The sequence below is a fragment of the Typopeltis vanoorti genome, chromosome 1 (assembly GCF_054136105.1).
Source record: "Typopeltis vanoorti isolate ZY-2024b chromosome 1, IOZ_Tvanoo_1.0, whole genome shotgun sequence".
NCBI lineage: Eukaryota > Metazoa > Arthropoda > Arachnida > Uropygi > Thelyphonidae > Typopeltis > Typopeltis vanoorti.
The window spans coordinates 90,383,877-90,400,375 of record NC_143549.1 but is presented as its reverse complement, the minus strand read 5'-3'; the positions used below and the strand labels follow the sequence as shown (position 1 = coordinate 90,400,375).

At 34.7% G+C, this 16,499-nt stretch overlaps 1 protein-coding gene across 3 annotated transcripts in view; it reads right to left on the bottom strand.

The window, feature by feature from the left end:
* Nucleotides 1-16,499, bottom strand: part of LOC150110194 (katanin p80 WD40 repeat-containing subunit B1-like) — a 351,290-nt gene that overhangs the window by 268,362 nt on the left and 66,429 nt on the right. For all 3 annotated transcript variants that reach the window (XM_090392102.1, XM_090392114.1, XM_090392108.1), the window contains exon 2: nucleotides 160-290. In XM_090392102.1, the coding sequence (XP_090248228.1) occupies nucleotides 160-290 (131 nt within the window). The remainder of the gene's footprint in view (nucleotides 1-159; nucleotides 291-16,499) is intronic.

Here is a 16,499-nt window from a genome sequence, read left to right as displayed (position 1 = left end):
ATTTATTATATGAATATTTAAAATTTTTCAATATACTGTACTATAGTTGTAATTCAATTATCAGTATTATTTCTATGACAACCGTGTGCATATACAATTATTTCTCTCTCTTACTCTCCTGTACTAAAATACATACAACCTGCACACATAAAAACTCACCATAATACAGTTGGACTTCCCTAAAGTCCATAGATTGACTTTTTTGTCTTCTCCTCCTGTGGCAATGACATGTCCCGATTTGTGGCCTAGGCACAGACAATTGACACTTGCTCCATGAGCAACAAATTCCTCTAAAATAAAAAAAGAACGCTTTTAATGGGCTATTCTGCTCTATAACATTAATATATATTCAATGATTTAAGATTACATAAAAAGACATGAAAATAACTAAAATCAGCAGTTAATATCCATGTGGAAGTAACGCAAAGTACAATGACATTTATTTCTATATATTTGACTAACACCTATTGTATTTTATGCTGTCTTGAGCAGCAGCTCAGTAGGCTTCAGTCATATTCTAATGTATTTGCCATGCATCATCACCCAGTATGAAACCATCATTATACAGGATGCCTAAAGTGGCTTCGAAAAGTTCTATATTCTTCTTTCTAGAACAAGATATCCTGGTTAGCTAATCCTTCGTTCGGCAAGTAATAAATGTCCAATATTTAAAAAACGTTCAGAGCTTACACATGTAACAAAAAATACGTAGAATTTTATTCAAAACTCCAATATATTTCATCCAATGTCTCCCTGATGATGCCCACGTAACGCTGGATGAAATATATTTGAATTTTTGAATACAATTCGATATATTTTTGTTCCATTGTGTAATAAGTGAACTGCTGTTGGGGATTCACATTATACAATGCACATACCGAAAAGAATCTACTCAGCAATAAACATGCACAGAACCAGACAAACAAGCTTGTCTAAGTCCATACATGAAAATGAAAAAAAAATTAAAAATCAGGTTACAATGAAATAAAAACGCTGAGAGAAAAGCAACATGAAATGGTTATTGACAGCCAGCCATATACTGAATTTTACTTAGGGTATTCTCAAATAAGATAAAAACACACGTGTGGTAAATCTTTGTTAACTTTCAGTCAATGTATCAAACTTTTTAAACAGGAGATATATTCTTTGAAAACAACAGGCATCCAGTTAACTCTGCCCGAAAGTATTCCATCATAATTTTTCTAAATAACATAATACTGTATTATTATCTCAAGCTATTTTAACATATATGTGTATGTGTGAGCGCCCGCGCTGCATAACTGAAAATTGTGTGCATTTTATGACTGTGCTAAATGAATTTATTCTTACAGCCAAGCAAATAATAAACAAAATACGAGGGTGATCTGAAAAGTTTTCGGCCTCGACCATAGATGGCAACACTATCGGCAAGATTTTTTCCCCCTAAGTTGGTACACCTATTATAAGCATCCATGTGTAATTGTAAGTCATTCTATCAAGTAATTTGTTTTTATACAGCTGTCTGAAGCAAAAGTGTTGTCTCTGTCCCTTAAAATGGATAAAGTTGAGTATCGTACGGTTATAAAATTCTCTGTAAAAGAAGGTTTAATGCCAAAAAAAATTCATTGGAAGTTCATAAAAGTTTATAGGCTCTCTTCTTCATTTTCGACAATTAAGAAATGGGCTGCCGAGTTTAAACGTGGCCGTACCAGAGTTGAAGATGATCCACGTGAAGAACGTCCAAAAAGTGTAACAACACCAGAAATCATATCAAGTGCACGATATGGTATTGGATGACCGGAGAGTCAAAGTGCGTGAAACTGCTGAGACTATAGGCATTTCAAAAGAACGTGTAGGATATATTTTGCATGAAGAATTACATATGAAAAATCTTTGCGCAAGATAGGTGCTGCACTTGCTCGCAGCAGATCAAAAACGCACTCGCATGAAAATCTCGGAACGTTTTAATCAGAATAAAAACCAGAATCAAATCTTGGAGCGTTTTAACCAGAATAAAACTGATTTTGCGCGTCGATTTATTACTATGGATGAGACTTGGATTCACCATTACACACCAGAATCCAAACAGCAGTCAAAACAGTGGACAGAAGCCGGTTGTTTAGCACCAAAGAAGACTAAGTCGGTTCCAATCAGCAGGAAAAGTCATGTCATCGGTTGGAACGATAAAAGGCATTTTGTTTATTAATTACATAAAAAGACATGAAAATAACTAAAACCAGCAGTTAATATCCATGTAGAAGTAATGTAAAGTACAATGACATTTATTTCTATATATTTGACTAACACCTATTGTATTTTATGCTGTCTTGAGCATAAGGGTAAAACAATAACCGGGAATATTATTCCGATTTTTTAACCAGACTAGATGAAAAAATGCGTGAGAAAAGACCCGGTTTGCAGAAGAAAAAAAATCATCTTTCATCAGGACAATGCACCTGCCCACAAAGGTGTTTTGGCAATGGGAAAATTAAGGGATCTGAAACATCCACCCTATTCCACAGATTTGGCTCCCTCTAACTTCTATCTCTTCTCGAAACTAAAACTCTTCCTCGCTGATCAGTGTTTTTCTTCGAATCAAGAAGTGATTGCAGCTGTAGAGAATTATTTTGCAGATCTTACTGAGAACCACTACAGGGACGGGATAATGGCGCTGTAACATTGCTGGAATAAATGTATTAGTCTTAACGGATATTATGTTGAAAAATAAAAATAATTTTGAAATTATAAATTCGTTTTTTCGTTGTTAGGCCGAGAACTTTTCAGACCACCCTCGTAATTCTTATTAAAGATGTACTGAAGTTCGCACAAAATAATGTATGCTGCATGTGTGCTATAAAAGATGAAATCCTCTAGAGTCTGACGCACTTTCTGAAATATGGCCGAGTTTGCATTTCTTCCCCAGTCCAAATATCTGACTCGCACAGGAAAGATAGCTAGACGTATAGCGCGTATATGGACAAGTCCTTATGCTCTAGCAAGATGCACATTCCTTATAACAATGAACTAAGATTTTCACAGTAATGTAGGTGGAACCAATAAACAGGCTGTCAAAGTTCTTGCTTTACTTTGCAAAAGTTTTTTAATGAATTTTTATAATTTAAATTAAACACAAATGCAAAACTAAGTAAATAAGAATAAGTGTAGCCAAGATTAACATACAAACACCGAACAGCTACCATTCGGTTTATATGGTCAAGATGGAGATTTAGCAACCGTGCGAATGATACAAACTTTGATCGTATGGACAGTGATAATTTTTTAGAAGACGACTTCTACCTCGCTTCATGTAATGTCACAGCGTAGATCAACAGTTCACTAGCATGACTGCATTTTTATCATACTGCTATGATGCCACTTGAATCAACATTTATCATAGCATATTTGCTGTGATTAGTGTAGAGCTGAGATTTCAAGTCCAACTTCATTTTTCAGAAACTACTGAGATATCTCCCATAGTCCGCATAGAAATTCTCAAATACATTTGATATTTACCAAAAATTAGTTCAGGGTGTTCGACAACAGCTATGCACTCTAAGTGCATAGCTGTTGTCGAACGTGAAACATCACGTTATTAAGAATAAGGTTTCAGGATGGAGGACAGAGTCAATAAAGTATTTTAATTTAAATAATGTAATAAAAAAGACAGGTATATTTCTCTCAACGAAATGCAATCCTTATATTTTTATAAACAGATGAAATAAGCACAAAGTAACTCAAGAAATTCTGCTAAATTATGTAGTTAGGCCGGAGAAAGTTTCAATGTTCACATCATATTTCATTCTACACCGTAGATCACGAAGTTAAAAAAAAAAAAAAGTTCTTTTTAGTTATGAATGCGCAGAAAGCTTTAGTTATGTAACAAATATAACGGATACCTAATACTTTATTAATTTCAAGCTATACTTCGCTTTCTTATTTTCTGTATTTTGCATTCCAGCAAGCTTCTCGTGTTGCTCGACCTAAGAACTAAATTATTGATGATCACGTTCAATGAATGACCCGGTGTCTCTGAGTCGACATATACACCGACACAAAGTCTAGACAACCCAGATATTAACCCGAAACGCAATTGTGGTAAGTCATAATGAACATAATTTCAAGAAACACGCCATCAAGCTAATTTACAACATGCAAAAGAATTGATTCCAACAAATTTTGATATATAACGCAATTTGTAATAAAGACTACTTTTCACTAGTGACTATTAATAGGTACTAAAAAATTGGGTAAAATATAACTTTCTCTTCGATTACAGAAGATCATCTTTTAAGAAAAATATTTGCCCTTTATTAATCCAATATATTAACAATAATTATTTATTTCCCCGTGGACTAGAATTAAAACTGAATGACAATATTCTTGTATCAAATCTACCCAAACTACATGCTACCGCATGAAAAATTTCTAGTTACTGTTTATGTCATTATTATTTTTAGTTAATATATATATATATATATATATTTTTTTTTTTCAGTTGGTTACTGTGCAAGTTATACTTGCCAAGAAATTATTTCTTGCTTAATCTCCTTTACCCAAATAAAAACGAAGTTTGAGCTTGAAGCATCTTCAAGACTACGCTGCATGTACGGGTATAGAGGCTATTGAATTCACATCATCGTCTCAGTATCTCATAATACGAAGTACACTTCCTTTCGACAGTGTATACCGCTATGCGTTGTGTCAATAGTCTCTATATGCATGGTCATGAAGATACTTCACGCGCAAACTATGCTTAGACTTGAGTATAATTTACATTTTTAGATAAGTTTCGCAAAATGGGTTAAAATTCATTTTGTCCGTTTGTATACAAATTATTCGGGATTTTGGCAGATTGGTTGTATTTAACTGAAATTTAATAACTGGAATCTTTACGAAAAAGTCTGTCGAGTTATTTTCACTTTTTATTATAATCACTATTGGCAGGACCACAAAGGGTCAAAAACGATGAAATTACACGTTGTAATAACACTGCTCTTACTGCACAGCAGACAACACAATTTGTTGTGAATGCACATAAGGTGTCCATTATGGAGACTAAATATTTGTGTATTTGTATTAAATGCTAGTTAACACGAGGAGGGGAGGTATGTATTATGTTGCTAAAAGTTTTAAAATTAGCAGTTAAGTGATGAAAGTTTTCATTTACTTCCATATAATGTTGGGTAGTTTTCAGATTTGAGTAGTTCTAGTCAAATGATTAAGAATAACGATCACTATCACCATAATCATTAAGACGACTTTAACGACAAGGAGGAGAAATAAAACCCTTATGAAATATTTCCAAGGCCAGTGCAACAATACTCAAAGCGGCATTTTAACATTTTAATAGCAACTAATAACACAAATTCTTCCTAATGTATTTTAGAATTGCAAAATAAGTATAAAGTTTAGGAAAATGTCAAAAGAACTGCTGCAGGGTGTGTTATCTACGTTGCCAGTTTTCAGGGTTGTGTATGTGTGAGTGAGCGAAAGAGAGAAATTCATGTTTTAGCTGTGAAATTACTTGCGGCATTCAATTTCGACCAGAAGTGCTAAAAAATACATGCGCCGTCGACAGATTTATAGACGGAAACTTCTGTATGACCTTCAATGCTGTTAAGGATCGTATATACTGGAAGATGTTATTTCAAGAAGCGATGCTAAATGGCGTAACATTTACAGAGGCACAGACATATCTAGAATTACGTTACAAATAACTACTGCCGCTGCGTTTTTAAATACAAATAGCCAATCCATTTAGAATTTTTATTTAAAAAATCATACTTTAAAACAAATAAATAGTCCCTGAGCTTTTGTAACAATTGCCCGCTATTTAAATTACATAAAAAGGCTTGACATTTATGAGTCATTACTAAATTTCAACCAGAAGAAACACCATTCGATCTCTCACTCACAAACAAAATTGCTTACTATATGACGATGGATACACACACATACATCGTATATATGTAAGCATTGTGGTGAAACAATGGCTAATTTATTTTTGTTTCAAAGCTGAAGAGTTTGTGTGATAAGGAAATTCAAAAGCCAGTGAAGAGATGATAAGGAAGTTGAAAGTACCCTCAAACCAATGGATGGTAATGAAATCAAATTCAGCAAAAATGAGCGTGTAACTCAATGCCAGCAATAGAATCTTGTAAGCTGAATATTGTAATCTGACATGTAGCCGTGACCTGTCACTTCCAGTTAACCTGATTTTTTTTTGTCGTCCAATGAACTCGAGAAGACTATATGAAAGCTACAAAGAACCAGTTCCCATTTGATAGTTTTTATACCAATAAAATGGTTAATATTTTTAGACATACGATTTCATAATAATGATAATCATATTCGTAATTATTCAGTTCGAATAAATTGACAACACTACATAATTACGTGACATCAGAGTGCAATAAAAGATAATGAAATAAAGGAATATTGTGGTGTATAGTCAAAATGCAGACAATTTTGTTTACTTATTTAGTCTGAAATGGTTTCGCTCATACCAAATAAAATGCAAGTTCGAATCCTGCCGTTGGCATGGATGTTTGTGAATGTCTTCAGGTGGGAGATAAATTTCCCCTCCACGTCTACTGGAAATCCGAAGTGGCTTGAAAATGTTTCGTGTTTTGGTCTCTAAAGAAAGGAAGGATTTCCCGATTTGAAAAAAAAAACGGATAAGAATCTCTCTCTCTCTCACACACACAGTTTGAAATAATGCATAGCAATCTTTACTTTCTTAAGGTCTAAAACTTTAAATATTAGCAACTTGGATGCTGGATAAAATTCCTACAACATGGTGATTTGCATTAATTTTGTTGCATAAAAAGTGCGTCCATATTTACAGCTTCTGAATGTCTGGCATTTATTTTATTCATGCATAGTTTGGGAAAATTAAGGTTTCAGATTCAAAATTGTATGTTTTCTGGAGGGGAAAAAAAAAAAAAAAAATAAACATTTAAGTCATATGACATTAAGAATAAAGTACACTGTCCAGCGGGAAACGATCTACAAAGCACCACGCAGAAAATTACGTGATTGCTGTAATTTTGTCATTACTAGGCGCGCTTATTTTGACACCGGCTTTCCCTAGGAAGCGGGACCCACAGTTCGGAAAACGAGTGAATGAATCAAGGCCAAAAACATGAGGTCACACACACAGACAGAGAGAATTACGCACTTGCGAGATTATTAAATTCTCTAGGAAGAATCAGGAGTAATCTGCAGAGTGCTAACGTTAGAAGGCTGTTATTCGCAGTGACAGATCACAATTTTAATAAACATTTGAGAGGTCCTTAAGATTTAATTAAATCAATCTATATATATATATATATATATATATATATATATATATATATATATATAAAGTCCATCAAACTGGAATGCCTGTGTGAACAACGCGACATGCATCCTTTGAAAAAAAAAAAGTTCGAATACCATCTTGAGGCAAGGTGCATTTATAAGAGCTTATACACCTGAAATTGAGCTGGTGGAAGAGAATTGTAGTTGAGTATATTGAGGTAACTACCATTAGTTGATTTTGGGTCCCCACGAAGTCGTTAAGCAATACATAATTATTATCCACGACTTTTTTTTTTTTAATTGTTTCTATCAAATCCGTGAAAAGCCGAATAGATAATCGATCTAATCTTGCCATTACTTTGTCCGCGTAAATCAAGGAATTAGAACTACGCATTTTTAAGATTTACTGTAAGAATGTATGTACTGTATTAAATGTCATCGCATTAAACAGAGCACATCTTTATAAGTTACACGTGCCCAACAACATTAATCGCTGCAATAAGGGGGGGGGGGGGGTAAACGCCCACACTGTTTGCATCCTATTTCAATTAACAAATTCAATAGCACAAAGTGGAAACACTCATTTTGGATATGACACTAGGCAACCGAATCAGGCTCAAGAAATTACTCCCGTAACAAATATGCACAAATACGTAACGTATGTGTTTTATTAAATCGCATTTATATGAAGATTTTATTTATGCAAATACAAACCGCAACTCGTTATACCTTAACTAGAGGGAACGTGTGTAAGATTTCTATCAGCGGAAGTTCCTAAATCAGTTTTCAACTTCATAAATAAACTTTGATGAAGCATTTTATTTTTCCTAAGTCACTGAGAACTTAGCTAATCAGGCAACTGTTGTCTCTTTAATTTCAACTCTCCTTTCCATTTAGTGCGAATCTATAGACGTTGATGTTTCGCGAAAATTTCAAAATGTTTTGTTTTCAGGAAATCAAAGTCGAACCTATAGGTGTAGCCTTGTTAGCTATGAATTCGAGTATGTAGTAAATAAAAATTCATCGTTTTTTTAATAATCAAAAGTACTTTAATCATTAAGTACAGTTATTACTATTACATCAACTGCTGATTCCTATATGGTGATTAACCATATTTTCAAACTAATGGTAAATATAGAAGCACAGAATGTATTCACTCCCACTGGAGAAATACTAATACCCAACAATTTGTTACGCGAGCTGCGGGAACTTTAATTCGTGCAATCTGGAACGTATCGCCGCTTAAAATCACTGTAGCCCGTCGCCGTGAAAGACGTGGAACGGTCGCGCCAGTATGACTGGGATTTATAGTATAGTAGAGCATGCAACTCAAATTAGGTTTTAGTGCGCCATATATATAGTGTAGATTTCAGTTGTTTTTTTTTATTTATTCAACTTTTATTCATTTTATTCGCGCAGAAGTACGGGGGGGGATAAATATGAGTTGGCATAACATTGTTCAGGTTCAGAAATGGATATGCCATGAGAGGGGTGGAGGGAAACTGTGCTTTATATCCTCAATAGACAAAATGCCGCTGATTCATGTAAGGTAACCCACTGGATACAACCTAATATCTGATTTCATCAGCAGCACGGCACTGCTGTGTATTTCATTTTTTAAGTGTTTTCAGGTTGCAATATGTGCATTTAATATTAAACCTGAGCGCTGATAGGAATTCAATCAGTTTGTCCTCTATTTTTTACTTCAAAACAAGCAAGGTAATGCTGAGGATAACACGAGAAATTACACACACTCACTACCTCAAACAAAAACATGTTGTCCTGTGAGCTCGATTCTTTTGTTTTAGTCCTGCAGATTGCTGGGGGGGGGGGGGAGTGCCTGTCACCTACGCTTTTTAAGCTTTCCGAGAACTTTTGTCTGGTTCTTATTTTACGAATGGGCGGTGAGTAAAGTGGCAGACAACAAACATGTAATCACAACGTAATTTCCAGGGGCGAATGATGGTCTTGAAATTCACGCTTACTTTTGTTATCATTGAGGGAGTGAGAGGTGTGATTGAAGTCTGATTAGCGGAATAATGAATTACTGACCATTTAAAATTATATATTTAGAAATTTATGTACATTTAATCACACAAATACATTTATTTTACAAATGATTTTCTATCTTTTTCAATTTAGCTACTTGAATACAAATTCCACTCTACGGTTTTTCTTTATGAACTGGTCAATAACATCGTCATAAAAAGTTGGTTGTAACTTAATTTTCCCAAGCAACATGCACACGTGTAAAGGCTGGCTGAAGCTCACTGGCTAGAGCTACGTTGACTGTGTATGGCCTGTGTTTAAACAACAGAGTGAGAAATGGCTATGCGCGCGCATAGCCATTTCTCACTCTTGATGTGAAATGGCTATGCGCGCGCATGAAATCACAGTGCTACTTGGAGGATCTGGAAGCTCCTACAACTGAGCAAGCCAACGTAGCTTTGACTAGATGAGCAAGCATCGGCCTTCGATACACAACGCAAAGCTTAATTATTGCCGCGCAAGCTTAAGACGTCTTCTGTCTACAAAAATAAAAGCCTAAATGAAATGCTTATAAATGCATGCATTTATTAACAAATAAATATTATTTCTTTCTCAATTAATGAACTTGCGCAGCAAGCATGGAGAATTCGCCCCTGGTAATTTCGTATAACGCAATTTTTTAGAAGATATGCGTATCCATCCTATTCCCCTGCAGTCTTGCCACTTCAATACAAGGGGAAAATGTGCTTAATTCGCAAAACTACTTATTCTATTCTATTCTTCGGATATTCGTTTTAGTGTATTGAAAGGCCATGTTTATCACGGATCTACATTAAATGTAACAGGACAAATGATAATACTACAGGAAAGAAACATTCATTAAATGTAAAGCCAATAAAATTATAATTCCTGTGGAGGATATATAAAGAAGTAAACTAAAGTATGTGTTGGTCCCTCTAACGATATTATATTATTATTAGGTCGCGTCGCACCTCCAAGGGGTCCCAAAGAATTATTAATGGGTGGCATTCTTACAGCACAACTTGCCGTCTGTACTACTTAATCTACCATCAAAACACACACACACACACACACACACACACACACACACACACACACACACACTATATATATATACCTACAATAACGCAAAAAATATTCTAACCACAGGCCTTGGATGACCGAGAATAGCATCTCGGCATTTCTAACAAACAAGATATGGGTTCAAATTCTACCGTAGTATGGATGTTTGCGAAAGCATTTAGGATCAATTGTAGTATATACATATCCGATAGTCGTTGACTATCTATCTATCATTGTATATATATATATGCAATGTAGGCAGATACTACATACTATTACTGTGTAGTTATCCACCTACGAACATATACCGTGTGCAATGGAGTAGGCAGGTCACAAAGGCGGAGTGACATACATTTCTAGTCGCAAATAGAAAGTTTCTGGTTTGCTAATAAGAGCCGCAGTTATGACCACTAAATAAAGTTAAATGACTGCGACATGATACACAATACAATACACGTAATTACCTTGAGGCTTGAAATGGCATCATGATTTTTGGTTAAAGTATGAACACAGTGGTTACTGATTTCTAACCAAGTGCCTAAGTTTGTTTGTTTGTTTTTTTTTCCGTACAACAAAACTTCTTTCCACTAAATTGCTAATACAAACTACGAAAACCTTTCTCTTTCCATTTTCCTCTTCCATCAACCCTCTTCTAAACAATACTATAAGCGTTGATTGAGAACTATAAAATTAGAGTTATTTCAAGAAAACTGATTCCATCACAAAATATTTATTTATCGCAATTTCACGAATTTTATTAAATTCGGTGCAATTATTTAGAATAAGAGAAAATAAATTATTTTATTATTATTACGTGACATCTATGAGGAATCATTGCAGGAGGGCACTCCACACAACCCACCGTCTCCACTGCTGAAAATTGCGTGTATTATTTGGCCGATTTGCCTGTATGCGAGATGAAAAAAATCAATTTCCAGGAGAAAGAAAACCTGCTTCCTTCCTTCCGTATGAGATCAGCTAACTCACTTTTATTTCAGAAACCCCATTCAATCTAATTGCGTACTTAACTAATAATTCGGACATGGGAGTACGATGAGGTTTTAAAATTTAAAACAAAAAAAAAAAAAAAAATCTTTACTTGAAAACTGTTTATCAGGTGAATAGGCATTCCACAGAAATGAATAGTCACCTAATATAATAGCTCGTTTTCCATTGGTATGGGTAGAAATCAAAAGAATTTCGATTCATTTTGGTATTTAGATTTTTTTTTTTTTTAAATATAAATTTGGCTGTAATCTGAAAATGATACAAACAAAAAGTTTAGGAACATCTGAATAGCAGTTACGTTGAAAGTGTGAGAACGAATTGACCAGAAAGTTATATTTGTAGGATAGTTCGATTACTGGACCATGAAGCGATCGGAAACTAAAATCAGTTCGATACGAATCAAACAATCGTAGAGCAACACAAACAATGAATTAGATCACTTATCAGAAATGTTGGTTTAAGCCAGTAAAACGTTTCTGATACCACTGAACCGTTGCAAATCGGAAGATTAATGAATAAAGGCATGCACTGCAATACGATATGATTTAAAAATGGAGCGGTCGCATTCTGAACAGTTGATGCAGGGCAACAAACTTAAATTATTTCTATATCTGTAACTATCAAAGCATTAACAGTCAACAAGTATGCATTTTCAACAAAAAGGGAGGAGTATCGAAAAATCTGAGAGTTTGCTTTAATAATAGAAGGCAACTGAATCAATGAGCGAAGTGTATTCCTGACGGTTTGTCTATTTTGTGCGGGTGAACCCGAATTTTCTAGAATTAAAATCTTTTCACCTCTGTATGAAAGTGCTAACTCGCTTCACTTGAAAAGCGTCTATACATGTTCCTCGCAACCAAGACAGGATTCGAACCTAGCTCTTTCCATCCCAAAGGACACATTCTTTCAACTGTCGAGTGCAAAGAAACCATCTACTACATACTAGTTTAAAATCAGAAGCAATTATTATACTTACACAACTTATTAAACCGATATATTCAGCTGTTGCTACTTAAGAACTCGACGCTTCTTGTATAATTATAATTCAAATTTATTCAATGAAAGTGCCCGCTTATCTTAATATCATTCCCACCGCTACTTTCGATAAGTGAAATAAAAATAACTTTGAAGCGACTTCAGCAGCCTATCTGCTGCTGCAATCTCCTTAAAGAGAAAGTGACCTCGCTAGATTTAAGAATTTTATGATAATTGAACACCTTTGGTATGCGAAGCAACCGCTGAGTTGCCAGATCGCAGAGTAACAGCAAGTGTACTTGAAATTATGTGAGGTGCGGTTTTGTTTCTCACCTTTTAATAGCCCACGCGATTTTTTTTTCTTTCCCTACCCACCATTAGATTTCAAGGTTGACAAAGCAAACCAATTCCAGCTTGTAAATACTCGTAGATGTTTCCTGCAGAGTTCTCAAGGTCATTTGTTGGAAATGATGAATAAATATTGTATCATACATAAATAAGTCGAAACCAGGAAGTAAATATTCAATGTACAGCATTTCCATTTTGCACGCATCGTAGTTACTTTTATCAACACTCTGAAAAGGTTCAAAACAAGATGCATAGGAAAACTAAAAAGTGCAAACCACTGAGGGGAAAAAATGCATTAAAAACGACTATACATTTACTATTTATAGAGGAAGAAACAAATGGGCATTCTGTAAAATATATCACCCCATCCTCAGTTAACAGTACCGTATCATCAAACCAGCAAGAGAGAGATGGATCATCAGCCAACCCCCTTAGTTTCATGAGTAAAAGTACTCACATGAAGCTTTACGTTTGTTTTAAAGTGCACAAAAATCTGTGGCGTAATTATGGGAAAGAGATTTTTTTTATATAATTTTAGAATTTTGCAACTATATTTATATAGTTGCAAAATATCTTATAAATATAGTTGCAATTTTGCAACTATATTTATAAGATTATGTAACAGGAAGGTAGCAGAGCTCATCAATGTTACAAAGTCCATAAAATTATCCATATGTCACAATAAATACAGAAATAGTCTTAGTGACAAACACCGATGAATATGGTAATATATTATACACAGAGGGACAACATACACGATAAGATCATCCACATTGTTTAATCTACCCCTATGGCAATAATTAATTTCGAAATTCATAAAGTTATCTTAATACTAGCAGGAGACAGAAGACAACGGTCTTCTGTCAGTCTCGATTCTAGTCGCCGACTAGAACTTTTTTCTGGGGCGTTTGCCCAGCCCACGTACCCTCCAGCAGCTTTCTGAGTCAGCCGATCTTCGACACAGGCAAGTAGCTCACTCTCTTTTCGGAAATTCAGTTAACACCACAAACTCAAAAAAATGGACTGTAGAACTATTTCAGACAATTACCTGTTATGGATGAGATAGCAGTTGTCCGCGTACCACCAACCTCCCCGCGATACCTATAAAATCACTAATAGCTCAGCGATCATTGCGTGCTAAATGTGGAGACCGGTTGTTCACCGATATTCCAAAAAGTTAAGTTAGGACTATAATAGAGATCAACCTACTCCCACTGAGAAATAAGAGACTTTAAAGGATTTATTTTGTATTTATTTCATTTCTGTGAGATTCCCATACTTGTTTATATTTGCTTTAGAGATTTTTTTTTTTTAGCTAAATAGATATAGTATTTCTTTTTCTATTTCTGGGATTATACAGTATGGTGGAGAAAAAAAAAGCACTGAATATCTAACAACGATACATGTTATGGAGCAAACAAACAGGTGTCGAAGTTCAAGTACTTTTTTTCCCCTACCAGAGCGTATTTTACATAAACTTTTGCTACAGGAAATAAGCATCTTGTCTGAGGTTTAGGTACTGATCAACGGATTTTTTAAGAATATCGTGCTAATTATGTCTGCAATTTAAAATATTTAACGCAGCGTATTTGTACTTTACTGCAGTACCTCTGTACTTATTGACAAGAATGCATCTTAATTTATTTTAGAGAAATTATAGGCATCGGTGTGGCGGGTTCGAGCTCAGCTTAGAATATAAAATAAAGCAGTGATAATGATAAGAATTTGTGACGGTTCACTCGGTGTTGTACAAATAATTTTCTCGAGATACAGAATACAAATATTTTTCACTGAATGATCCAAGTTTTGAGTTTGAATAATCCAAAATAATAAACCAATGTTGCTATGGTGATCGACTCCACAATAACACGGGAGTTCGAAACATCATACTTGTCACAGTTGAATTTTAATCCGCTGTGGGAAGTTAATATTTCTAGCTTGTTATCCAGAGTGGGAAGAAGCACCTTTATCATGTGAAGAGGAGTAAATTCCGAATAGACTTATCTCTGCAACATGTCAATGGGTGAAAACGAAAGGGTATCATTCCCCATCGACAAAAATTGATTTAAGTCGCAGCTCCTAACCACTGAGAATGAAAAGACTTTGTTTCGAATTTAATTCCAGGATACATAGCGCAGTTTAGAATGTCTGAATGAGGCAGGATAGAAAGAATAATTAGACAAACAAGCTACATTCAAATGAGCGAAGAAGACCTTAATTGTTGCAAGGAAATCTATAATGAGTCCCGTATGTCTGGAGTTTCTACTAAAACAAACAAGCGTATACAAGATGTCTTCTAATTGAAAATAAAAGCATTAACAGGCTGTTCTAAGATTAGACACAATAAAAATGTCACAATATAACTCGTGTTTAATTAGCTGAGTGGTTTAGCGCCGTCGCTTGTCTCGGAAAGAGACCAATAAAATCACAACTGCGACGGAAGGTACGGTTAAGAAGCTTTCATTATGCCAATTTGTTGCTTTCATATAATAAAATACTATTTTTTAAAAATAAACTTATGATGTTACTTTCCTCCCTCTCCTCTTAAAATAGCTCTATCTAAAGTGATTTACTATGAGACTTTTTTTTAACATAAGCCTATAAAATAACACCATGCTTGCAGATAGAAAAAGGAAACTGCTATAATTCCTCCCGCGGCAAGGGAAAACGACAGCTCCCACATCGAACTTTCAAGTTGCATAATAAGTGTCAACATTTGTAGCAGTAAGATGTTTTCAGAAATATCTAGTTTATTATTACTGATGGAGTCTTTGTGTTCGGTTACCTAAATGTATATAGGCATCAAATGTAATAAAGAACACATTGGAACCACTGATCCTATCACGTATTACAATAATTATCACCATGAATAATTGCGGGAAGTTCGATAGTTGCTCCAAAGAGTGAAAAGCCCGAATACGATTACAAAAAGCAATTAGCGGAAATTAATCATGACTTTTTTTGGAAATTAGCATATTCTATATTCACATACAAGTTCTGAAAGATCCAAATTTAAGCGCATGATAGCATTTTGGAAAAATGTCTGGGGAAAAATGATTTAAGCAAATAATTTCGTTTCTCTCTCTCAGAGTAAGGCTTAAAATGCTAAAAATTCTGAACTACATCTACTTCTTCGTAGAAATGGCTAAAATGATTAGACATTCGAAGAGCCAAAGGCTTCAATGGCTAAAATGAGTTTACAAAATCTAAGTATGTGATGTCAATTCTCAAGTCCTACTATAACCTGTGTTCATCAACAGCACACTTAAATGCACTCGAAAAAATCCAGTTGCATATATTATAATTAATATCTGTATATTTACATATCCATACATTCGAAATAATGTCGCAGAAAAAAGTATGCTCTATTCTGCTAAATACTGTCATTGTTCTTTAAGGTTCGTCCTTAAGCAACTTCTCGGGAATTTAAGCTACCATGATGAAATATCACAGTACCTTAAGTTGCCAATCTAGTATAATGATTTAACACGTCACATCATGGCTGAAATGAGTTTACTGCGCATGAGTCAACTGCTTTTTCCGTAATTCATTTGGTCTAAAGTTTTTGTCTTAGTTCAGAAACTGATTTGTATTTTAGCAATTTCAGCATGTCTATATTTTGTTACGAATACAGATTACTTTTATATTATAATCTTCGACTCCCGCTGGACTAGACCGGTATGTGATTTGTTTATATCATCCGTACAGATTCAATTTGTTGAAGTTACATTTGAATGCGTCAAAGGGATCAGATTATATATATTATGAGAAGGTCAGCAGTGGCTAATGCCTCAGAGCGCCAAGTCTTTCTTTCC